The following is a 25,385-nucleotide window of genomic DNA, read 5'->3' on the forward strand; positions in this document are numbered from 1 at the left end:
TTAATTTTGTCATTAAGATGGGTAATATTGGGGTGCCTGGGTGGCTCAGTGGGTTAAAACATCTGCCTTCTGCTCAGGTCATGATCCCAGGGTCATGGAATCAAGCCCCGCATCGGGCCCTCTGCATGGCAGGGAGCCTGCTTCCTCCTCCCTCTCTCTGCCTACCTCTCTGCCAACTTGTGATCTCTGTTTATCAAATAAATAAATAAAATCTTTAAAAACAAAAACAAAAGATGGGTAATCTTGGCTAACTCATTCAAAGTTAGTCTCAATTTTCTGTCTGAAAATGAAGGTGTTGAACTAAATGATTGCCAAGAATTCTAATTCTTACATGAACATGTTGCATAGAAACTGGCATCATGCAAAACTTTTGGAGATACTCTAAGCATTATGTGTCTGTATGTGTTTGTGTGTTTACTTTGGAATTTTTGTCAATGTGTGTGTATGTGTTTTCTTATTCAGGATGCGTTGTTTTTTTTTTAAACAAAAAAATAGATTTATTTTAAAGTTACAAGTTAAAACAGTTTCAAACTCATATTGAATACATTCTTAACAATTCTGTTTTAGAGGTTGTTTTTATTTTTTAATTTAGCTTAAGATCCCTTTAAATTATACTTAGGATCTCTTTAAATCATACTTATAAATTTAGTATTCATTTTTAAATACTTAGATTATCTAATAAATCTAAGTACTAAACTTCTCTAAACCTGATATTTATGGATTTTTCTTAAAATTTTAAATACAGTTTGGATTTTTATTTTTATTTTTATTTTTTAAGATTTTATTTATTTGACAGAGAGAGATCAGAAGTAGGCAGAGAGGCAGGCAGAGAGAGAGGAAGGGAAGCAGTCTCCCCACTGAGCAGAGAGCCCAATGTGGGACTCGATCCCAGGACCCTAAGATCATGACCCGAGCCGAAGGCAGCAGCTTAACCCACTGAGCCACCCAGGCACCCCCAGTTTGGATTTTTAAAGTCATAAACCTAAGTCAGTCATTCAATGACATTTAAATTGAATTCACAGGTTTAATTAATTAATTTTTAAAAGATTTTTATTTATTTGACAGATATCACAAGCAGGCAGAGAGAACGGGAAAGCAGGCTTCCTGCTGAGCAGAGAGCCTGATGTGGGGCTTGATCCCAGGACCCTGACATCATGTCCCGAGCCAAAGGCAGAGGATCAACCCACTGAGCCACCCAGGCACCCCCACGGATTTAATTTTTTAACATGAAGGTTTCCTTAATCCAAGTTTTAAAAATACCAAATATATACCTACTATGAGCATATGCAACTCAAAAGTAGCAAACTATGGGCTTTATTTACTTTTGTTTTCCCCCCTCCCAATTCCAACCCGCTTTCTTTCCTTCTCTCTCCCTACAAAATAACTTTTTTTTAAAAAATCTTTTATCATGTTTGTATTCTGAACCTACCTGGTTCACCAGGACCTTTTGTTTTACCATCTCCAAGCAGTTCGAAGTAACCTTTCCAAGCAAATTTGGAGCTATGTTCTCAGATGACTGGGGTTAAATCTTATGAAATTTAGAGTTACAAACACTGCGAGTGATTTGTATCTTATGAAAATGGGCATAAAGTTTCTGGTTTTATAGTCTCTGCCAGTGGCCATGTTTTCCAAATGGGGTGGTCGCTGTGCCTGTCACCCCTGGATCCAGGTCCACATCAGTAGATCCTTAGGTATGACAGGTCTGCAATCCTCATGCCTAGGAAGCCTCTCTGTTTTTTTCAGTTAATCTGTTTCTTGTTGCTTGATTTGTTCTGTATTCTTTTTTTATTTGTCAGGCTACAATTTTCAAGTATTTTAGAAGAAGACATAATTGGATTTTGCATGTCTTCCATGTCTTATCTGCATTTTTAGTCATAGTTCAAAGGTTATTTTTCTAACAGTTTTAACTCGAACAGCTTTCTAGAACCCAAAGAATATTTATATCCTGAAGATATAAACTCTCTGGAAGAGAGTTCCAGAGAGCATATAAACAGGGCTTATATATATTTGGACCACAATCCTGTCTTACTCATGTATTATGTAATGTGATACCTGACTCTCCAGTTGTATCATAAGCTTTTAGGCATGGACTTTATACTGTGCTCTCCAGTGGAAATGTAACTCGTGCAAGCCACATATGTAATTTAAAATTTTCTAGTACCCACATTAAAAATAAATAAAAAGAAACAGATGAGAATAAGTTTAGTTGTGTGCTTTACTTAATCCAGTATAATCTAAACATTATTTTGACATGTAATTGATATAAAATTGAGATATTTTGCACTCTTTTTTCGCATACTGTATCTCCAAAATCCAGTGTTATTTTATTCTTAGAGCACATCTCAGTTCACACTAACCATCCCTCTGATGCTCAATTGCTACGTGTAGCTTGTGGCTACTATCTTGGGCTGTCTTACTGTCTTACACTTTTATAACTTAGTGCTAATTACATCATTGCCGTTTTGTGTGTGAATGTGTGTGTATCATTTTAGTTACAGATTTCTCTAATTGAATAAAATATAAAATATTTTTTAATGCCTTTCTTTATTTTCTTTCTCTCCAAGGCTCTTCCTTCTTCCATGATTATCGTAGCAGTTTACTGTCCCGTGATAGCCGCTGTTTTTGTTGTTCTGAAAATGGTCAACTACCGACTCCACAGAGCCCTGGACGCCGGAGAAGTCGTAGAGAGGAATGCGCGTGAGTTCCCGGATCAGCGAGCCAAGGCTGAGCAGGGCAACTGTTCAACCAGAAGAAAAGACAGTAACGGACCGAGGTAAGGAAACCCATGGCACTCAGTTTGTAAGGATGTGCGTCACGCTTGTGTACAATGATGGGATTCTCGTGTTGTGTTGTGCTTCAGTTTTGATATGTGGGTTTAAGGCAGTTACAGATCTTGCCACAACAGGTAACAGGACAGGTACAGATGATCACATTAGACCCCAGCAAAGCTCACAGGCATATCTGAGGGATTAAGTAACTGTCCTAGCTTTGTTACTAAATAACAAGCTAGACCAATAAAAGTTATAATTATAAAATAGTTAGTCACACCAAGACCAAAACCAGTGAAAAACTGTGAAGAAGTAATTTTAAAGCACGGCTTATAAATCTTAGCATTTGTATTTTACTTATATGTATAAATAAAATGTGTATATATCTTAAGCAAATTGTGATAATATTTTACTTGATATTTTTAATCTGCATTTTTCACTTAATCTATTGTAAATATTTCTCAGTTATATATTCTCACCTTAGAAACTTCGCTGTTCCTTCCCTCCATCTTTGTATAACTGACCTCTTAGGATTTAAGTTTGTGTAGATGTTACCTCCTCCTAGAGGTTTTCTTTCCCCTCCCAGCCAAATATTCCTCTTGTGGCTCCCAGTCACATTTCTCGTCATTGCCTCGGCCTCATCCCCTTTCTCTTGTTGACAAAAAGATTTATTTCATTCATAGTAAGAAGTTCACTATGATTTCATAGAAATGATAGGTGCCACTAATAACAAGTCTTCAAAAAACAGTTACTATATGAACACTTGTTGTGTGTAATTGTCCTTACAACAGTTCTGTGAGATAGATACTATAGTTATTCCTGATTTATAGATGAGGAAACTAGAGTGAGAAGGAGGAAATATTCCAGGGCCTCTCATCTAGAGTTCATGTTTTTAACCGCTCTGAGATGTTTCCACTCAGTATAATATGAAAAGTGGGTACTCCTCTTTTAAGGTAGGTAATGTTTCTGTTTTCCAGTACATCGAGTTTATCCCTTTTCAGTTATACTTTTCTCTACCCATAACATGATTACACTGTTTGTTCATTAGCAGATATTCATAACATTATTTCACGATGTTCATAACATTAATCACTACTTGAAATTGTCTTACTTAATCATTTGCATTATATGTTTCTTTAAGGCAGGGGCCTTGTTTTTCCTGTGAACTATTTTATTCCCAGATTCTAAAGCAGAGTCACTGATAGGTACTCAGAAAATATTTGAAGTAGTGAAAACATTTTTTCTGCATACTATTTTTTTCTATTTTTAATAACTATAGTATTCCATTTTGTAGGTATGTCATAATTTTACTGTTTTGATATTAGTTACTTTTTTCAAATTTAAATTGTATGATAGATCACTGTGATGTTAAAAATTTTTTTTTTAAAGATTTTATTTTTGGGATGCCTGGGTGGCTCTGTTGCTTAAGTGTCTGCCTTCAGCTCAGGTCATGATCCCAGGGTCCTGGGATCCAGCCCCACACTGGGCTCCTTTCTTAGTGGGGAGTCTGCTTCTCCCTCTGCCTGTCACTTGCTCTCTCTCTGTCTCTGGCAAGTAAATAAAATCTTAAAAAAAAAAAAAATTTTATTCAGTGGTGGGACTTGAATTCACAACCCCAAGATCAAGAATTGTACAGTTCACCAACTGAGCCAGCCAGGTGCCCCTGGGATGTTTTCATTTTTAATGATTAAAATTTTAACTATAATTTGGCAGAGGTAAAATAGTAGAAAGCTATACCCATTTTTAAGTTTTTCAATATATATCGCCACATTCCAAAGATTAACTTTCTAATTACCACTGTCAGCAATTTGAGGGCTGCTTTTTCTGCACATTGACAACATTGAGTGTTTGGTATTTAGACAAAACTGTGGTAGATAGCTCACTGTTTAATTTTTAAGTTTTTGGTCTACTAGTTAAAATGGATGTATTTTTCTTGCGTTATTATTGTTACATATTTACTTTGTGAATTGTTTATTTTTCTGTTGGTGATTTTTGCTGTTTTTTTGGAGAAGGTATTTATGAAGGATTTTAGTTCTTTATATTTTGTGTCAAATAATTTATAGCATTTTATTTATTTATGTGCCACAGTTTATTTTTGTGCAGTCTATCTGTGAATGTTTATTAGTTCTGCCTTTGATACCAAGTTGTGTGAGATTTTTTTCTTCCACCATATTATGTAAATGTTTGCCTATGTCTGCTTTCAGCATTTTTATAATTTTTCATCTTACATTGTAGTCAAGCTGAAAACATTCTTTTTTTGTTTGGTTCTTTTTTTTTTTTAGGTTAGTCCCAACACTATTGAGAGAATAATGCATTTTCCCTCAGTAATTTTATTTTATTTATTTATTTATTTTTAAAGATTTTATTTATTTATCTGACAGAGAGAGATCACAAGTAGGCAGAGAGGCAGGCAGAGAGAGAGAGGAGGAAGCAGGCTCCCTGCTGAGCAGAGAGCCCGATGCGGGACTCGATCCCAGGACCCTGAGATCATGACCTGAGCCGAAGGCAGCGGCTTAACCCACTGAGCCACCCAGGCGCCCCTCCCTCAGTAATTTTAAATATTTTCCTTTTCATGTAGCATATGCATATATACTTATATCAATTTCTGGGCTTTGTTTTCTGACCCATTGATCTCTTTCTCTTTTGTTTATACCATACTGCTGTTTATTTTGTTCTGTTTTTTTATTTTGTACTGTTTTTATGGCTTACTAATATGCTTATCATTTAGCATTGTGAATCCCTTTTCAGTATTTTTTTGTTTGAGTGTTATCTTAGTTCTTCTCATGCATAAATAGCTGACCCCTGAACAATGAGGAGGTTAGGGGCACCAAACCCCTTCCCCTGTGTAGTCAGAAATCCATGTATCAGGGCCCCTGGGTGACTCAGTCGGTTAAGCATCTACCTTTGGCTCAGGTGATCCCAGGGTTCTGGGATCAAGCTCCGATGAGTAGGGAGCCTGCTTCTCCCCCTCCCTCTGCTGCTGCCCCTCTTGTGTTCTCTCACGCTCTCTCAAATAAATAAAATAAAATAAAATAAAATAAAATAAAATAAAATAAATCCATGTATAACTTTTGATTCCCCTCCCCCCAATTAACTACTAACAGCCTACTGTTGACTAGAAGCCTTATTGGGAACATAAACAGTCAACTAACACATGTTTTGTATGTTATATGTATTATGTATGTACTGTATTCTTATAATAAAGTAAGCTAGAGAAAAGATATTGTTTTTAAAGAAAATCATAAGGAAGAGACAATACATTTACAGTACTGTAAAATGTAGAAAATCCACATGTAAGTGGACCTGCGTATTTTACAACTGTGTTGTTCAAAGGTCAACTGTACATAGTTTTTTGTGAGATGCCCCTTTTGCTCATCCTCCAGAAAATTCCTTTAGACTTGATAAGTGTATTCAATATGGAGAAAACTTAACCTTTAAAATATGAAGTCTCGGGACGCCTGGGTGGCTCAGTTGGTTAAGCAGCTGCCTTCGGCTCAGGTCATGATCCCAGCCTCCTGGGATCGAGTCCCACATCGGGCTCCTTGCTCAGCGGGGAGCCTGCTTCTCCCTCTGCCTCTGCCTGCCATTCTGTCTGCCTGTGCTCGCTCTCTCCCCCTCTCTCTCTGATAAATAAATAAAATCCTTAAAAAAAAAAAATTTAAAAAAAAAAAAAATAAAATAAAATATGAAGTCTCATCAGGGACATGGTGTATATATCCATTTTTTTACCTGTCTCATAAAATTTCATATATTTTCTATGGGTTCTATGTATTTCTTAAGTCTTATCTTATTTTTATTAGGAAATGCATACCCTTATATTATGAGTAAGCAGAGAGAATGTACACTCTGCACTTCATCTGCTAGGGCTTGAATCACTTCCTGACTGTATGACCTTGGGGGGGAGTTATTTAAGCTTTTTATGCCTTGGCTTTCTCACCTGAATGATGAGGTAAATAAATAAAATAATACTATAAATAAATGAATAAATAAAATTAGAAGTATATATATATACTAAATATAAATATGTATAATACATATAAATAAATAAATATACTATATCTTTTTTTTTTTTTAAGATTTTATTTATTTGAGAGACAGTGAGAGAGCATGAACGAGGAGAAGGTCAGAGGGAGAAGCAGACTCCCAGTGGAGCCGGGAGCCCGATCTGGGACTCGATCCCGGGACTTCAGGATCATGACCTGAGCTGAAGGCAGTTGTCTAACCAACTGAGCCATCCAGGCTTTCCCCAAAGTACTATATCTTATGATATAGGATATAAAGAATGAATGAAAGATAATACATATAAAGCATTTAGAACCATTCCTTTTCTTTTAAGAGGGGTTGGGGCAGAGCGCAAGGGAGAGAGTATCCTCAAGCAGATTCCTTATCTGCCCAAGGTCATGGAGCTCAATCCCACGACCCTGAGATCATGACCTGAGCCAAAGGCAGACACTTAACCAGCTGAGCCACCCAGGTCTTCTTGTGTTTTTAATTCCTTTCCTTTCATTACTGAATTGTTCTTCCATTTTCTTTCAGTTTAAAATTTAAAATTTAAAAATTTTTATTGTGAAATGTATATATTCCTAAATAGCTTATTAATCATATCATTCAGTATAATTTAGAGAATAATAATAAAGTGACTATTTGATTACCCACCACAAAACTTAAGAAATAGGTTATTATACCAATACTGTACAAGCCTTTACATACCTCTTTCCCATTTCATTGTTTTCTTTTTCCTTCAAGAATGATCATTATCTTGAGTTATGTTAATAATTCCCTTGCTTTTCTTTCTTATCCAGTCTTTGTACATATTACTAAACATATTAATCTGCCTTAGGATATCCTAAAGAGAATAGTACTATATGTATTCCTCTATGAGGGGCTTTTTTGTCCGAAATATTGTATTTTATTGGCTTATTTATGTTGATGCTTATAGCTTTCATTTATTTGTATTTACTGTTGCACAGTTTACTACTGTGGGAATAGACTACAATTTACTTGTTTATTTTATTTATCCATGTGTTCTGAAGACGCATTATTGTATGTGTTTCTTGGTACACAAGATATCTAGTGAATATAAACTAATTCATAGGGTATTTTCATGTTCAGTTTTATTAGATAATTCCGGCCTGTTTGGGACTTTATACTCACATCATTAGTATATGAAAGTTCTTGTTCCATATATTCATCAGTATTTGATTTTGATAAGCCTTAAAACTTTGCCATTCAGGTAAGTGTTAAATGTGCCTCCTTGGGACTTTCAGTTACTTTCTGATTACTGATTTCTTTTTTCTTTTTCTTTTTTTTTTAAAGATTTTATTTATTTATTTGACAGAGAGAGATCACAAGTAGGCAGAGAGCAGGCAGAGAGAGAGGAGGAAGCAGGCTCCCTGCTGAGCAGAGAGCCCGATTCGGGACTTGATCCCAGGACCCTGAGATCATGACCTGAGCCGAAGGCAGTGGCTTAACCCCCACTGAGCCACCCAGGCGCCCTGATTACTGATTTCTAATGACTTTCTGATTACTAATGAGGTTGGGCATCTTATCATACATACTTGGTCCATTTAGTTTTTCTGTTCTTTCCAAGGCCCGTTCATGTCTTGTTTCCTTTTTCTTTGGACTTGTGTTTTTCTTATTGAATAATAGGAATTTAAAAAATAAATTCATGATACTACTACTTTATCGGATATATACATTACGGACATTTTCTCCCAGTTTGTGTCTTGCCATTTTGCTTTCCTTCAGGGGATTTATGATTAGCATATGTTCTAAAATTCAAGATTTAACATTTTTTCATAATTAGCATTTTTTGTGTCTTGTTTAAGCAGTTATTTCCTACACAAAGATAAGAAATGTATCTCATTTCTTCTTTTAAAAGTCATATTTCTTTTGTTTTTGGCTTTCAGTTCAAATTAATTTGTAGTGTCAGGTAGGGATTGGACTCTTGTTTCTTTATGAGTAACTGGTTTTATCAGTGTTTGTTAAAGAGACTGTCTTTTCCTTGATGATTGTAGTACTCACTCTGTCATAAGCTAAATTTCCATATATGGTAGGAGGGTTTATGGGCTCTCTTTTCTGTTCTGTTGATCTGGTTGTTTGTGCCTCTGTCATTACCACTCTGTGCCAGTTATTGTAGCTTCATGACATGACTTTTGATGTCTGGTGGGGCAGACCTCCTACTTCCTTCTTTTTCAGGAGTGACTATTATTCTTGGCTCTTTGTTCTTTGATACAGAATTTATAGAATTATATATTATATTATATATATAATATGATACAGAATTTATAGAATTATATATTATATTATATATATAATATAATATAGAATTAAATATAGAATTAATATAATTTGTTGGGCAAAGTCTTTAAGAACATAGGATTTTGTAGACATTACATTGAATATGGAGATTCCTCTGCTGGGAATTAATAGCTTTACAATATTGAATCTCTCCATTTACTTAGCCTTCTTTAATATCTTCCAGTAAAGATATATCAATTCTTCATTAAAAGATTTGCATAGCTTTTCTTAAATTTGCCAAATTATTTTATAGCGTTTTCATTACAGAAATGTTTCATAATTGCCCTTTCTGGTTTTTTTTCTCCTTTAAATATGTTTCCTTTTTATCCAGCAGCCTCACTAAACTCCCCTATTAATGTTGCAACTTTATAGGTATTTCTTGATTTTCTATAAGTGATGACAGTTTTATTTCTTCCTTTCTAGTCCTTATAGTAGTTTAACTTTCATAGGCTATGACTTCTAGCCCGTGGTTAAAGTAAAATAGTTTTGGCTTACATCCTTGTGTTTTTCTAATCTTCAAGTGTTTTGAAGTTTCACCCTTAAATGAAGTCTTTTTTGTAGCTTTTTGTTCTTGATATCTCTTTCCCCTCATCCTCCCACTTGGACTCACATTCCGTTCTGAGGAGAAGAAATGGACAGGAAATAATTTCATTTCCAGAGCCTATCACTGTGCTTGGTACAGTATAGTTGTCAGTTTGTTGCATGAATGAATGAGCGCAGGAGGACTCCTTGAGACTTACAGTTGTCAGCTCTGGTACAGCAGTTCAAAAATCCTTATTTAATCTTTATTAGAGAAAGATTGAAAGTCATTAATATTTATATTACTTTTTTAATGTTTTAGGAAAGGAAATTAGCACACTGGATTTTAGGATTTGAATACAAATATTTTGGAGACTATATTTTCTGTTTCTCATGCCTGTAGTGCTTGAAATACTATAAATTAAGGACCCTTTTAAACTATATGTGGGTAAATTTTAGGGAAAATCTTGTGAAGATTTGCTTAAGGACTTTGTTTTTACCTATTCATACTTTTATGAACATCATTATGATCTACATTAGATTTGCAAATTTAGTACTGTAATGGTGCTGTGAAGTTTCTCATTAAAGCCTGAGCAGTAAATGATACTAATAACTAACAAATCAGGTTTGTGAAATCTCCTTTATAATTCAGATTAGACCCCTTCTGCTTTTCTGCCTCTCCGTGTACCTGGTATTTTTTTTTTTTAACAGATGGGGAAATTAAGGCATAAAGGTAGAGATTCCCAGAATTTGGTGTATTGCTTACTGCAGTAGACCACTTTGCTTCTGTGAGAATTGTAAACTACTATACTTTCCAGGTATGTGCTGAAATTGCCATTGCCAAAAATCTGCAAGTCTTGCTAATAAAGAAACTCTTACTCAGCCATTTTGTGTGTTTAGCTATATTTAGGACAGTGACCCGCTGGCTAAAGTTCTACTTTTGAATTTGTAGAGAAGAGAGGTGTGGTAATTTTGCTAGAGGATTATTTCGTTACAAAAGGAACTATCCATTTTTTCATTCCTCCTTTTTTTACTCCCTTTAATACTTCCTGCCCACTCAGTGTTGGCCCCTGGGTAAGTTCTGTATCATGGTTTTTCAGCTGGGGGTGATTTTCCCCACAAAGAGACATTTGGCAGTATTTGGAGACAGTTTTGTTTATCACAACCAGGGGGAAGTGCTTCTGGCATTTAGCAGAGCGGTCAGGGATATTGCTAACCATCCTGCAGTGCACGAGATGGTCCCCCACAATCAGGAATGAAGTGGCCCAAAATGTCAACAGTGCTGAGGTTAAAAAACCCTGTTTTAGACAATGGTGTTTATTTTTGGTTTTGAAATGGAAAGAAAACTTTAATGCTAATTTTCTTTTTAAAAGACAAGTATTGGTGTTTTAGAGTGGACTTTAGAGCTGTACACTCAAGGTGTTCAAGTCTTGCCTCAGTTCTCATTGGCTGTAAGTACGTACATTCAGCTGTGTGTGGGAGAGAAGACATGGGACAGATTGTAGAGAGCTGTGTAAATATTATTTGTATCCTTCCCTCCCTCCCACCTGAACTCCATATACCAGTGTGAGACCGGAGATTTTTACACTTTCTGGTTTTCAGTTTTTTCATCTCTAAAATGAGGATAAGTATTTGTATCTTAGGTTTTAGGAGGAGATTTCATGAGCAAATGCAAATAAAGCACATGCCCCTATGACTGGAACGTATTAAGTACTTAGTAAATATTTGCTTGTATTTGTTATTTATAATGACTTAACCTTCAGATTGTAATCATTTGTACTTGCTATCAGAAGTGGTGTCTATAAGTAGGCAGTACTGTCCATCAGCTGACAAATGAGTTGACAGAACGTGTTCTATCCATGCAGTGCAGGATTATTTGGCCATAAAAAATATGAAGTGCTCATAGTTGCTACAACACAGATTAACCTTGAAAACTTGAGGCTAAGTGAAGGAAGCCAGTCACAAAGAACATACATATTATGATTCCATTTCTATGAAACATGCAAAATAGGCAAATATATAAAGACAGAAAACAGATTTCTGGCTACTTAAGGCTGGGGGTGATGGGAAGGGAAGGGGGGTAATAGCTAAAGGGGTTTGTTATTGAGGTGACAAAAATGTTCTAAAATGAACTCTGGTAATGGTTGCATGACTTTATGAATATATTAAAAACCATTGATTTGTCAAGTTTAAATGGATAAATTGGGTGATATGTGAATCATATACTAATAAAGTTGGTGTATATAAAGTAGGAAAGGTGAGGCTCTCTGTCCTTTCTCTGGGATTGAATATTGTATTCTTTAATCTTTGCCTTACTCTCTGTCTTCTGATTTCCGGGAATCTGACTTAGGGAATGCGTTCTGGAGAACCGGGGAGAGCACGGTGGTGTTGCTGGTTAGTACTCACCACTCTTTCAGTGTGGTGATAGCTGTCTCTACACACACACTGAAGATTTTGCCAAATTAGAAAAAGATTGTTCATTCTGGCCCACGTGTCCTGTATGAGTTAACACCAAACAGCTCAGAAACTCGAGCATGTTTCACCTCTCTCACACGTGGACATTTGCATGCTGAATTGCTATGAGATTTGTAACTGAGTTCCAGTATTTTATTTTATTTGTATAAGTGGATAGCAAGTTAGAAAGCTGATTTTCTTTACTGAGTATGAGTTAACTAACTGCAGTTAGTGGCCTAGAATTGGGAACCCATTAAGTAAACAGGGACATGATAGTTACAAGACCATTAATACTAAAAAGTCACTAGAATAGCTATAGTGATAAATACTTAAAAATGGAACGCATACTTGTAAGCAAATTCTATTTTGCCTATATTTTTTGATTGCAGCTGTCAGATTACCTCATTGAAATAGGCTTATGGGAATTTATGGCACACACTACTGAAAAGTCTGTGTGTGAGGGATGTCTTTGAATTGGGAAGATGCAGTGTCAGTCATTTCACGATCCGGCTTCCTTTACCAGGCTGATCTCCATTTTTTCCAGTGGACTTCTTAGACAGCACTCCCCATACTGTTGTGAAGTGGCTGCAGCAGCGCCACGCCTTAAAGCTTCTCAGCATTAGGACTTCTCAGCAGTAAGACTAGCATTAAGACTAGCAGATGTAGAGAAATATCCACTCTTAAGAGTAGCACACTCCTGGCCTGATTTCATACTAGCCTGAGTTAGGTCTTGTGCCTGTTCTAGGACTAAGTTCTATGACCAAAAGAATGGAATATGCTGATTGGCTTTGGCCAGTAGTGCTCACCCCTAGACCTTAGTGTATGGTCAGTGTTACCCAAAACCATATGCAAGTTCTGGATGAGGTGGCTCAACAGAAGAATTTTGGGTTGCTTTTTGGTGGTCTTGTTAACCAGATGATTGAACTAGATGCTGGATGGCAAGATCGTTTATATCTGCTATAATTCTAGCATGTATACTGGAACGTTTATCCTTGATAACAGTAACTTAAAAGTTTAACACATATTTCCTCTGTATGTACCAGGTAGAATGAGTAAAAATCTTTGGGTAGGAAAATGGGATTTTGGTAACTTTTAGGACTGCGTTATTTTAAAAGTTATGTTCCTGAGGAATCTTCTTAGAACTTTCTACGTTTTTTGAAATTTGATGTAATCTTTCTCCCTAATTTTAGATCCTCTTATCTTTAAGTACTCTGTGAAAGACTTTAAGTACTCAACATATTCTTTGAACTTAGTACTTCTATCTTTCTAATACCTGTTTTACTACATCATTTTATTTTTTTTAAACTTAAGCCTTCTAACTCAATACAAATCTGAAATCTTAGCTTTCTCCCTCCGTAAAACAAATTAGTATCCCTAATAAAATGCTATTAACATAAAAAATACAGACAGCGTTAGCTTGACAAGGCGGACTGTTGCATGTTCCTCATAGTGCCATGCTGCTCAGCCAGACTGTGCTTCTGGAGAGAGGTGGTATGAGATCTGATTGCTTTCTGGGTTTGCTGCAGCCAGTTGCTCTGTGCTCTTGGGAAACAAAAGGCAGATTAGGTCTTTGCTAGAATGGCTTTATGGCACTTGTCATAAAATATGTGCTGTATTTAGCATCTATAATTGTAATTAAGGTGAGTTACTATTGTCAGATTAGGTGTAGACTGGGAGAGAGTTTTAAATATTTTCAAGTAGTGATGTGGTTATAGAATAGTTCAGATTATAAGACTTACAAATGAGGAATGATCTTTTTTTAAATTCCTGTTTGCTCTGTTAGAAATTAGAGCCTTTCAGTTTTATAGAAAAAGGTATAATATCTTAAAAAATAATAAACGAGAAACCATTGTTGGTTCTTTGAATGCTCAGAATAATGACAATTACTCTCTTTTTCTCATTTTTTTCACACAGTGATCCTGGTGGAGGGATTGAAATGTCTGAGTTCATTCGAGAGGCCACACCTCCAGTTGGTTGCAGTTCAAGAAATTCTTACGCTGGTCTAGATCCAAGCAACCAGGTAGGAACCTGTGATTTTATTTTGTATTTTTCCCTTCTCCTGATGGTGGTCTTAAGTAATTCTATATGTAATAGTCAGTTGGTGTTTGGGTATATTGTGCTGATTTCAAGTTTTTAATTATCTTTAATTGTTTAAGTTTTTGAGCTGATTTTAAGTTTTTAATTGTTTATTAATAATATCGTCATTGGTATTCTTATTTTTAACTAAATTTTCACTTTCACTAAGTACATTTTTGCTGAGCATGTGCCTCATGCTCATTGCCTAGGGTAGTTTTGACCATGACAGTTGTGGTGAATGCCTTTAGGAAAATTAGACTCTCGCTTGCACTCTTATTTACCTTGACATATTTGGTATTGGAGGGAGATAGGTGTCTGGGGTTATTCCTAGCTTAAACATGGCAAAAAAAAAAAAAAGTAATTTCTTCAAAATCTATATTTACTGTGGTGGGCACCAAGTAATGTATAGAATTTTTGAGGCAGTGTGTTGTATACCTGAAACTAATTTAATGTATGTTAATTATACTTAATAAAATGTTCTCAGAATTGTTGCTCAAGGTGTTGGTGTTAGAGCTAGATGAAGAATACAGATCTGCTTTTGACAATTTTAATGTCTTTCTGTTCTGTAACGTTTAACTTAAAATAGTAACTCTGAAAATCTGCTCTCACAACTTGGCTGACGCCAGCTGTGCTGTCATTCTAACCCCAGCTGGGCCTTCACGGCTGCATTTCTGTCCCCCGTCCTGAACATCTCCCACACGAGTCCAAGTCCCACTAACGCCTGCTTGCCTTCTCAGCAGATGAACCTGGTAGGTAGCTGGAGTGACGCTGGAGAAGCTCAAGGGAGGCGACCTAGCGAGCAACTTAGAGATCCTGTCATAGTCCAGCGTTAGCTAACCACGCGTGTGTTAGGTTCTTCCGTCAGCCCTTTCAGTACGTAGAAGATTTTTATCAAGGTCCGGACCTCACTTCTTGCTGTTCAGCGCAGTCTCTCTACTGTTCCACACTGCTTGTGGGTTGAGATCTCTCTTCCTCCTAACTCTAACTTTTGTTGCAACCATCCCGTTTCTCAGGATTTTCAGAGGCCTTGTGCTATTGCCTCTTTCTCCTGCAGAGGGCGCACTTATTAGCACTTCGCGCTTTGGTGTGTGATCACGTGTGGCGGCCTGTAATCCCCCACAGCGTGGGTTCTCCTTCCTCCTTGGTCCAGTAGACCGTCCCCTTGTGCATAGTTGACTTTCAGTCAACAGGTGCTAATTATCTTTGTCTATACTGATAATAGAACTTCAGAGGTAGAAGCTGACCTGGCTCTTCGTTTAACAAATAATGAGGTAGTCGACTTAGTTATCCCGACTGTTTCACAGTATTACTGTTCCACCTAGTTTAGCCCTACACTGCTTTGGAAAAATATTGGGGAAAAAACCATATTCTGTGAATCAAAATTTTGACTAGGGTTTTGTTTCCTAATATATTTTGATAGATTTGCCTCTGAATTGTGTTTCATGATTTAAACTTAAAGTGCATGAATATTTGGTCACAGTTTGAGTTTTGATTAAGTGTGGTGTAGAACAGATATGTCCTTAAATTTGTCTTCTTTCTGTAACAAACCAATGGGAAATGTTAGAGTTAAAAAACAACAACAATGGTGGGATGCCTGGGTGGTGGGTCCGTTGGTTAAGTGTCAGACTCTTGATTTCAGCTCAGTTCATGATCTCAGGGTTGTGAGATCGAGCCCTGAGCTCAGGATTCTCTCTCTCCTGTTTCCTGTGCCCCTCCCCCCTGCCCAAGTGTATTTTTTCTCTCTCTTTCTCTCAGTAAGTAAAATAAAAAAGAAACATTATTGCAAAGGGCTGTGACATTTTAATTACATCCATACCTTTTAAGTTTCAATTTTTACAATATCAGTTTGAAGAGAAGTATTACTATCCTTGATCCTCTTTTGGTTGGCTTTGGTTTCCCAGTCTCTTTATGAAACGAAATGGTTTAATCTTCAAGGCTGTATGTTTTGTATGCTTAATTAACGCTGGCTTTTGTCCATACTGACAGATACTGGCAATGTCCAATTACCGAGGGAGTTAAGTGTATGTTTTTCCCACAGTCTTTTGGAGAGCCAAACTTTTTTTCCCCGTTTTTCCAGTAGGACAGTTGAAAGGGTGCAGCAGTAGCCAGCCATATTCGGTAGCTCTACCATGGCATCGTGTCTATTGGAACTTCCCCTACTTTTTTAGGAAAGGACTCCCATCCTGAGTGTCATTAAAGCTTGTCTGGACATAAATATGCAACATACCCAATTTTATTTTTCTTAAAATATTAACTCTTGAATAAAAATGGGCGCATATTGGAAGTTACTGTGTTACTTGGATTTTGGCGTTATAGTTTTATCCCATTTATGACCAGTAGACATACTGTGCTTCTTGTCCATATTTTATTATATGACACTTCTTCAACATTATCATAGTTGTTTATGTAATGTCTTCTTAACTGGGTAGTGAACTTGAGTATGGTGGCTGTGTCTTAGCCATTCTCATTCTTTCCTTCTTGCCGCCTCTGCCCTTCTGTCTTCCATCTTCTATTCTCTTTCCTTTCCCTTTCTATTTTCTTGTTTTTTATTCCCCTGTACCTCCCTCTCCTTCTGTCACTTGTCTTCCCTCATATATTTTAGTGCCCAATAGCTTTAAAGTCAGTTTATTTGAATGGAGTGGGAGTGGGTCTTACCATCACAGAGTTTACAGTGCTAGGGTCGATGTGTTGTAAGTAATCAAAGTTATAAATACGATGTATGTTACCAAGGAAATGTAAGTCTAAGATAAAAAGTAGTAATCGTCATAGGAATGATACAGAAAAGGGGCTAATGATTTTAGGGGAGAGAATAATTGTTTCCAGCTAGAAGGAGGGGCAAAGACTTGCCTGATTGTTATTTAGTTGGAAGAATTTTTCTTCTCTGACACCCATAATCCTTCCTGACCTTTCCTGTGGCACTTACCAAAAAGAAGAAACAACTGAACCAGGTGTTCTGGTGCAGAACACCTTTTTTCTGTAAAATTTTCCTTTTCTAAATGTGCTCATTTTTAGAAAAATAGCTACTGGGGGAAAGCAAACAGAAGAAAACAAAATCATCCCTAACATCATAATCAAAAACCATTTTTTAAAAAGTTGGGATTATAGTGTTCATGCTGTTTGGAACTTGATTTTCTTTGTTGAATATATCATGAATGTTAATGACATTCAGTGTTTTTCTACAGTGACATTTTGGGGGAATGCATTCCCCTATTTGGATGTACTGTATTCTCAGTCCTCTCTTTCAGACATAAATAGTCCTGACTCTTTTATATTTGGTGGGGATAAATTTAAATAATATGGAAAAGCATGAAGATTAAAATATAACCACCATTGTACCCATTAAGAATGCTTTGTCAGCAAGTAATAGAACTCAACTAATTAAGTGACTCAAAGAAATGAGAGTCTGTGTTTGTCCTCCAAGACTGAAGGCGGCTGTGGGCCATTTGTTCAGCCATTCATTCATGTTAGGTTGTGGGTTGGCTTTTCCCTCCAGATTGTGGGATGAGCACTACAGTGTCAGTCCTATGACCCTGTCAAAAGGTAAGAAGCAGGCAACAGTGTAGGCAGAGTTGTGCTTGCTTGTCGTCTTCTCAGGCATGCAGAGATCTTTCCCCTGAAGCCCACCAGCAGACTCTCGCACACGTTCACTGACCAAAACCGGGGCCCACTTTTCATAGATCAAAAGATACACAACCAACATCTGAACAAAGTAGGAAGCTTGTTAAGGAAAGAAAAGGGAACACTTTGTGGTTATAGGCAAATGACAAGTATACCAGTATTCAAAAGTTGTTTTTTAGGTTTAAATTTCTAGAAGGGTGTGCTTATAAAATGTGTTTTTTGTTTGTTTGCTTACTTGTTTTTTATTTGTTTGTTTGTTTGGTCTAGGAAGCTATATGTATTATACTAGTGAAAAATAGCATATATTAATCCTATAACTTACCTACCAGGTGTGATAAGCATGAAATTTTATTTTGCAGTAAAAGGCTTTTTGGCTTGTTTCTGTTTAGTTGCAGTACCTTTTATGGCTAATTGAAAGCAGAACTTAGGAAAAAATCAGGAGCGTCAGCTTAATAAAGTGATCAAATAATGTTGCAAAGCTCATTTTTTTTTTAATTGGCCACATCAAAAGGCACTAGTTCTAACCTGTTTGTATATGTTTGTTTTTACTGACTTTTTCAGTGACATAAAACTATCATACAGCATAGTATACACTTAAGTGTACAGCACAGTGGGTTTTTATATACGTATATATCTTTTAATTGTCATCCAGATCAAGAAGGACTCTCATGCCCCATCAAACTCAGTATTAACTTATATTTTGAGCAAGTTTCTTATTGTATATTTCTATCAGTTGAATCAAGGAGAGATTTGGGGACTGCCTGGCTGACTCAGATAGGAGAGCATGTATAACTCTTGATCTTAGGGTTGTGAGTTTGAGCCCCAGTTGGATGTAGAGATTACTTAAAAAATGAAATCTTAAAAAAATAATAACAACAAATAAAGGATTTGGTAAAATACAAAGTATTATATGAATATTAATTTTATTCTAAAATATTAAATTTGCTTGACTGTGTTCTTCTTAAATCCCTTGAAGACAGGTTATAGAAATTTACTAAGACTTAGGGATTTAGTAACTGACATGTTGTTATGTTTGATTTCCTTAATATGTTTGTGGAATTTCTGGTATTTGTTTATATGATTTTTATGGTGGTATAATGGATGAAGGCTAAGATTTTAGGGAGGTGTTATCTGAATATAAGCATTAAAGGCTCAGTAGGTTTTAGTTTTCTGTTTATAGTTTGTGCTAAACAGTCATTTTACTTGGATCCTTTAGTGTTTTAATCTTTTTAAATATGTTATAGTGGTCAACAAAGAAGTACTTACTTCTTTTGTCTAGAACTCAGGATAGTACATATTGATACAGTAACAATTGACAGTAAGATTTAGGTTGCTGTTTGAAACCCATGTTAATGTTTCCCAAACCTTTCTTTTACATGCCCTGATAAGTCTAAATTTGTTTCAGATAGACTTAACACCAGGTTTTGCTTTTATTTCTAATATGAGCATGTCATGATATAATGAAAAAAAAAGTTAGTAATTGTATGTCGTGGACTGGTGGGTGTTGGAGGAGGCATCCCGCTCTGTGGGCCCTGTCAGTCCTGAGCAAGCAAAGGGACTCCGTGCCCTAGCACATCTACAGCAGACGTGCAGAATGTGCCGCAACAAACAGGTTATGTGGCTCTGAGGCAGCATGCCCAGCGGGTATCTTTCTATGTAAGTGACTGATAGTGTGTTTTGATAATATGATTGTTTAGCCTGATGATCTTGCTAGGCCATATTGATAATGACATAGCATTTTAATTAGTTTTCCTTAATTATCATATTTTCAGATTGGATCTGGTTCCTCTCGTCTTGGAACAGCAGCAACTATTAAAGGTAGACATTATCTAAGTTGAAAGTTGCCTGTAACATTCCATTGCATTTTTGACATAATAAAGAAAACTGAATACTATATATTCACATGTCATGAAAGATCATTCTTGAAATTAATTTGTAGATGCAGTTATGTATCTTGTGTTAAAGGTTACTTGATTTATATGGGATTCTCCTTTCACTATCCAAATCTCACCGACATCTTTGAATATATGCATTATATTGTGTGAATGATAGGTTGTGATATATAAGAAACTTTCTGCCTTGTGATATATAAGAAGGACAATAGTTTTCATGGGTTTTGGTGAGATTTGTGGAAAACCAAGTAATTTAATGTGAAACCTTTAAATTGGGTACAAATAAGACAGTAAAAAAGAGGGAAAATGTTTTCTGTACATCTCACATATACCTTTTACTTGCATTTATTTCAGACAAATTTTTTTATCCTATACTTTTTTAGGGGCATTTTTATAATTTTCCTGGGGAAGGAAATTAAATGTTTTGTTACTACATAATTTCCATTTCTTAAGAAAGTGCTTCTTTTTAAAGAAAGTTTTATTAGCTAACCATATGAAGCTTTTTGTATTATTTGGTTTATAGTGCTGTGAGAATAAAGATGTGATCTCATAGTCCATGATGCTTCCCATTAGTTCAGTGCGTCATTCATTATCGCAACCCGTGATATGCAAAATCTGCTCTCGTAGACATCGTATCCTAGTATAGTATATAGTAAAGTAGTGTAGTTGATATCCTTTCTTGTTATGCCACCCTGTACAGACTTTACTTTTAATATAATGTGTTCACATGTTTCTCTTAACTTCGTAGGAGATACAGACACCGCTAAGACTTCTGATGATATCAGTTTAAGTCTGGGCCAGAGCTCTAGTCTTTGTAAGGAAGGGAGTGAAGAACAAGGTAAGAACATTATACTTCACACTGATGTTATATTGTGGGGGCCATGGTGAGTTGTAGAATATGCTGTTTACATTTTGGCAGAAGTTTATAATAATTTAATATGATACCTTTAAGCAACATTAAAATAAAGTTATTAACTAGGATAATAGTAAAACAGTGTTATAAGTACTTTTAGCTTTCTGGAATTCAGTTACACATGTTCTGCCAAGTTGACATGGAGAGAAAAATTTTATGAGCCTGTGCCCTGCAGTGAGTGTGAGATGGGAGATAATCTGCTCGTCTGGTGGGTCAGAGCATCTTGCCTAGTTTAGTAACCTAGTATGTAAGACTGTTACTTTCCATGCAGTATGATCTCTAAATGTCAGTTGCTCTATATCTTACCCGACAGTATGTTTTAATAGAGAACTAACTTGTTGGACTTACAGAGAAACTGTGTCTGCCTTTGACATGGTGCCTCCTGTAGCAGATTTTTAATGGAAATTTGGGCTTTAAGTGTTTTTCCTTCTCTCCTTATTCAGTTCTTTATAAATAAGTATTTTGGATTTAATGGAGTTTTTTTTTTTTTAAGAATGTCCCATTTTTATGTTTCATTTTTAATTTTCAGACATGAAAGGATGGATATGTTATTCCATTTTCAAATGGAGATTATCCCAAGTTACATAATCAATGAGACAGAAACCTGTTTCCTTGTTTCTAACCTGTTGTTTTTATTGGCCTATGTGTGATTTTTTGGAAGGCAGGCAGGCTGATAAGTTTCATAATTAAGTACAGGAAATTTATTTATAGTTACAAAGAGCTTTCTAAATTATGACATTTTCCTATTTAATATTTTACAAGCAATTCTTAGAACCAATTCTTCCAAGCACGTTTTGTTCCAGGTACTCGGAATGTAAGTTCATTGTGCTATAACTGCTTTCTGGAATTGCAATACCCCATCATTTATTTTCTTTTATGGACTACTCCTGCCAGCATACCCCTCCCCTGTAAAAAAACTTCCAAACACACTATATAATATAGAAACAATTTTCTTATAAAAGATTAAGGTGAATTGATAAGTTTGAGAATTACAGTATTGTTTTCTGTGATATATAATCATTAGAATGTCTCAAAAATTAGGTAATGATCTTGGGCTAGTGCCACTGTATTTAGGGTCCTATTTCTTTATTTTGTATCTGGAAAGTAGCACGCATAAGCAAGCGTTTTGTAGTCTTTTGTGTTGGGAATTATATGTACACAAGCCTCTCCTGCAGATTCATACTGACATAGACAGTGATGTCTGACTCTCACCGAGCACACACTATGTTTAGGCGAGGGGTCAGCAAACTTCTTCTGTAAATGGTCAGATAGCTTTGTAGGCCATATGCTTATGCTCTCTTTTGCAACTACTCCACTGCCATTGTAGCTCACACAAGGAGCCATAAACAGCACGTAAATGAGTGCGCATGGTTGTGTTATACTAAAGCCTTTTTCAGAAGCAGGCAGAGAGCCAATTTGGCTCAATAGCTCTTAGTGTGTCCTGGTGGTTTAGGTCTTCTTTTAAGCATTTTAAAAGCAGACACACAACCTTCACTATAAGCATTTGAGGTTAATAATACGATTCTCACATTACAGATGAACATATCATGGCTTAGAGGTTATAAGAATCTTGCCCAAAGTCAGAAAGGTACAAAATGGCAGTCCTGTCATTGAAGTCTAATTCTGTTACACCACTTTTAGATAGTTTTGTAACTTCTTTCATTTTAATATGATAACATTAAACATTCAGCAGATAACACACAAAGATAACATTTAAAAGATACTATTTAGTACTCATTATGTGCTCAGAGCACCCCCTTCTAACTACCAGAAATAAATCAGTGAAAAGACAAAAAATTCTACCGTTATGTGGCTTCTATACTACTATTATGGAATCAAGCTAGTACAAGTCAAATCTATATGCAGTTGTAGGGACAGAGGATAGGGAATGGTGGGGTCTGGGGGGGCGGTTAGATTCAATGGCGTGGTCAAGGGAAAAGCCTTGCTGGAAGCAAAGATCTGAAGGAGGTGAAGGAGTGAGCTCTCAGGGTATTTGGAGGGAGAGACTCTCTCTATGCAGAGGTAACAGCATCGGTAAGAGTCAAAGTTACAACATGCCTGTCAGGTTTGAGAAATTGTGTGGTTGGTGTGAAGTAAGTAAGGGGACAGATTGCATAGCCTTGTAAGCCATTTTAAAAAACTCTGGTTTTGGGGCGCCTGGGTGGCTCAGCGGGTTAAGCCGCTGCCTTCGGCTCAGGTCATGATCTCAGGGTCCTGGGATCGAGCCCCGCATCGGGCTCTCTGCTCAGCAGGGAGCCTGCTTCCTCCTCTCTCTCTGCCTGCCTCTCTGCCTACTTGTGATCTCTCTCTGTCAAATAAATAAATAAAATCTTAAAAAAAAAAAAAAAAAACTCTGGTTTTGGGTACCTGGGTGGCTGAGTTGGTGGGGCATCTGCCTTCGGCCCAGGTCTGATCCTGGAATCCTGGGAGACTGCTTTTCCCCCTCTCTCTCTCTGCTGCCCGGCCCCCCTCCTCCCTGCCCCGTCCTCACTCTCTTATGCGTGTGCTCTCTGTCTCTCAAAGAAAGAAATAAAATCTTAAAAATAAATAAATAAAGATGTGGCTTTAATTCCTAGTGAGATGAGGAACTGCCAAAGGGTTTTGAGCAGAAAGAGTGTCATGATGTCAGTTACAGTTTTATAGAATCACTGTGGCTCCTATGTTGAGATTAAAAAGGGCAGAGGCTGAATCAGGAAGCCCAGTTAGTGGATGATTACAGTAATCCAGGGCACAGATGAGGGCAGTGAGAAGTTGTCTGATTGTGTATGTAGAAGATAATAATGAGAGGCTATTTTGATGTTGATGGATATGTTATGTGAGAGAAATAGTACTCATGGATGACTGTAACTTGTTTGAGTTAAGTGATGGGGAAGATGGGAAGGAGGAAAACTGAAAAGGAGCAGATTTAGAAGCAGGGAGAGCAGGGATGAGGGTAGGATAGGGAGGTCAGTTTTGGGCACATCAGTCTGAGATGCTGTTAGACCTCTAAGTGGCAGTAATTAGTGTATAATTAGGTCTGGACTTCAGGTAAGAAGTATGGGTTGAGATTTGAAACTAGGAGTTTTCAGTGTATAGATACCAGCTAAATGGGTTATCATGAAGTTCATAAACTAACTGGGCAAGCCTGCATGGTTAGCCTAACCTGGAATTCCCATGTCCTGAGTGCCCTGATCCAAATTTGTTGGTCGTGGCTGTGATTTGGCACCACCTAGTGGCAGATGTTTATTCTGGCTTAATTATCAGTTGGGGCTCATTAAGTTCTCTAGCTGGTTTGGGTTTACAGGATAGCGACCTTTAGTTGGTTGGTGATTACTTGGCACTCGTTTTATCAACATGATTTAGTGTGATTGAGAGTGACCTGAGGATGTAGGGATGTGGGTTCTGCTTTTTTCACTGTTAAGAAGGACTTACATACAGTTTCCCTCTCCGGCCACACTCATGTTTTCCTTACCTAAGGTCAGTACGTTAGCCTATCCCATATGAGTGTGGGGGCTGGCTAGAAGATGGAGGAAACTAGTTACAAGGATTCCTGAATTTTAGTTATCATGGGACCAGAATACTGGACGAGAGATAGAAAAGAGGATGTATAGATGGAATGAGAAGTTCCCAGGGTTGAACTTTGAGCCGCTCCAGTTTGTTAGGTGCAGGAGAACTAGAGGGTATTATGCTTAATGAAATAAGTCAATCAGAGAAAGACAGTTATCATATGATCTCCCTGATATGAGGAAGTTGAGAGGCAATGTGGGGGGTTTGTGGGTAGGAAAAGAATAAATGAAACAAGATGGGATCGGGAGGGAGACAAGCCTTAAGACACTCTGAATCTCACAAAACAAACTGAGGGTTGCCAGGGGGAGGGGGTAAGGGAGAGGGTGGTGGGGTTATGGACATTGGGGAAGGTATGTGCTATGAAGTGTGTAAACCTGGCGATTCACAGACCTGTACCTCTGGGGCTAATAATACATTACATGATAATAAAAAAATAAAAAATTTTAAAAAAACAAAAATTAAAAATTAAAAAAAAAATAGGTGCAGGAGACTGAGTAGGAGCAACTGGTGGGGTGCGGGAAGACCTAGAGTGTTGTATCCCAGTTTTTCAAGGAGAGTGCTGTGGTCAGCTTTGTCAGACATTACTCATAAGCCAGGTGATATGAGACTGAGACTTGACATTGAGGTTAGCAGTGCAGAGGTTGTTGGTGACCTTGATAAGCATATTCATGAGAGGGGTCAGAATATAAGTAGGAGAGAATTAGAGGACAACTGAAAGGAGGCAATACAGACTATTTTGGTGAATTTGCGTAAGAGGGTCAGAGATGGAAGGCGAAAGCCAGAAGGGGAAGGGAGGACAAAGGAGAGATTTGGATTTTGTAAGAATGCGTAAGAGAACAGCTTGTTTTTATAATTGATGGAGATGATCCAGAAGAGAGGAGGAAATGTGGTTTTTGTTTAGGAAAGTAACATATGTTAATTTTAGAAAAAAATAGTTAATATGAAGAAAATAATTCACACTTCTGACACCAAAATAACAATGTTTTTTGGTGCATCACTTTTAAAATTATTTTTGTATTGTGATATAATTCATATACTATGAATTCACTTTTTTAAAAAAAAAATTTTATTTATTGGACACATAGAGGGAAAGGGATAGTAAGAGAGAGAGCACAAGCAGGAGGAGCTGCAGGCAGAGAGAGAGGAAGGAACAGGCAGGGCTCGATCCCAGGCCCTGGGATCATGACATGAGCTGAAGACAGATGCTTAACTGACTAAGCTACCCAGGTGTCCCAGAGCTCACTCTTCTAAAGTATACAGGGGTGCCTGGGTGGCTCAGTGGGTTAAAGCTTCTGCCTT

The 25,385-nt window shown here is 36.9% G+C and overlaps 1 protein-coding gene across 12 annotated transcripts in view; it reads left to right on the top strand.

Moving 5' to 3' along the window:
- PCNX1 (pecanex 1) overlaps window positions 1-25,385 on the top strand; it is a 159,729-nt gene that overhangs the window by 33,945 nt on the left and 100,399 nt on the right. For all 12 annotated transcript variants that reach the window (XM_082733350.1, XM_082733343.1, XM_082733351.1 and 9 more), the window contains 4 exons: window positions 2,565-2,773; window positions 13,956-14,061; window positions 19,508-19,553; window positions 20,376-20,465. In XM_082733350.1, coding sequence (XP_082589476.1) covers window positions 2,565-2,773; window positions 13,956-14,061; window positions 19,508-19,553; window positions 20,376-20,465 — 451 coding nt within the window. The remainder of the gene's footprint in view (window positions 1-2,564; window positions 2,774-13,955; window positions 14,062-19,507; window positions 19,554-20,375; window positions 20,466-25,385) is intronic.

This window comes from Mustela nivalis (assembly GCF_964662115.1).
Source record: "Mustela nivalis genome assembly, chromosome: 6".
In the NCBI taxonomy this organism is placed as follows: Eukaryota; Metazoa; Chordata; class Mammalia; order Carnivora; family Mustelidae; genus Mustela; species Mustela nivalis.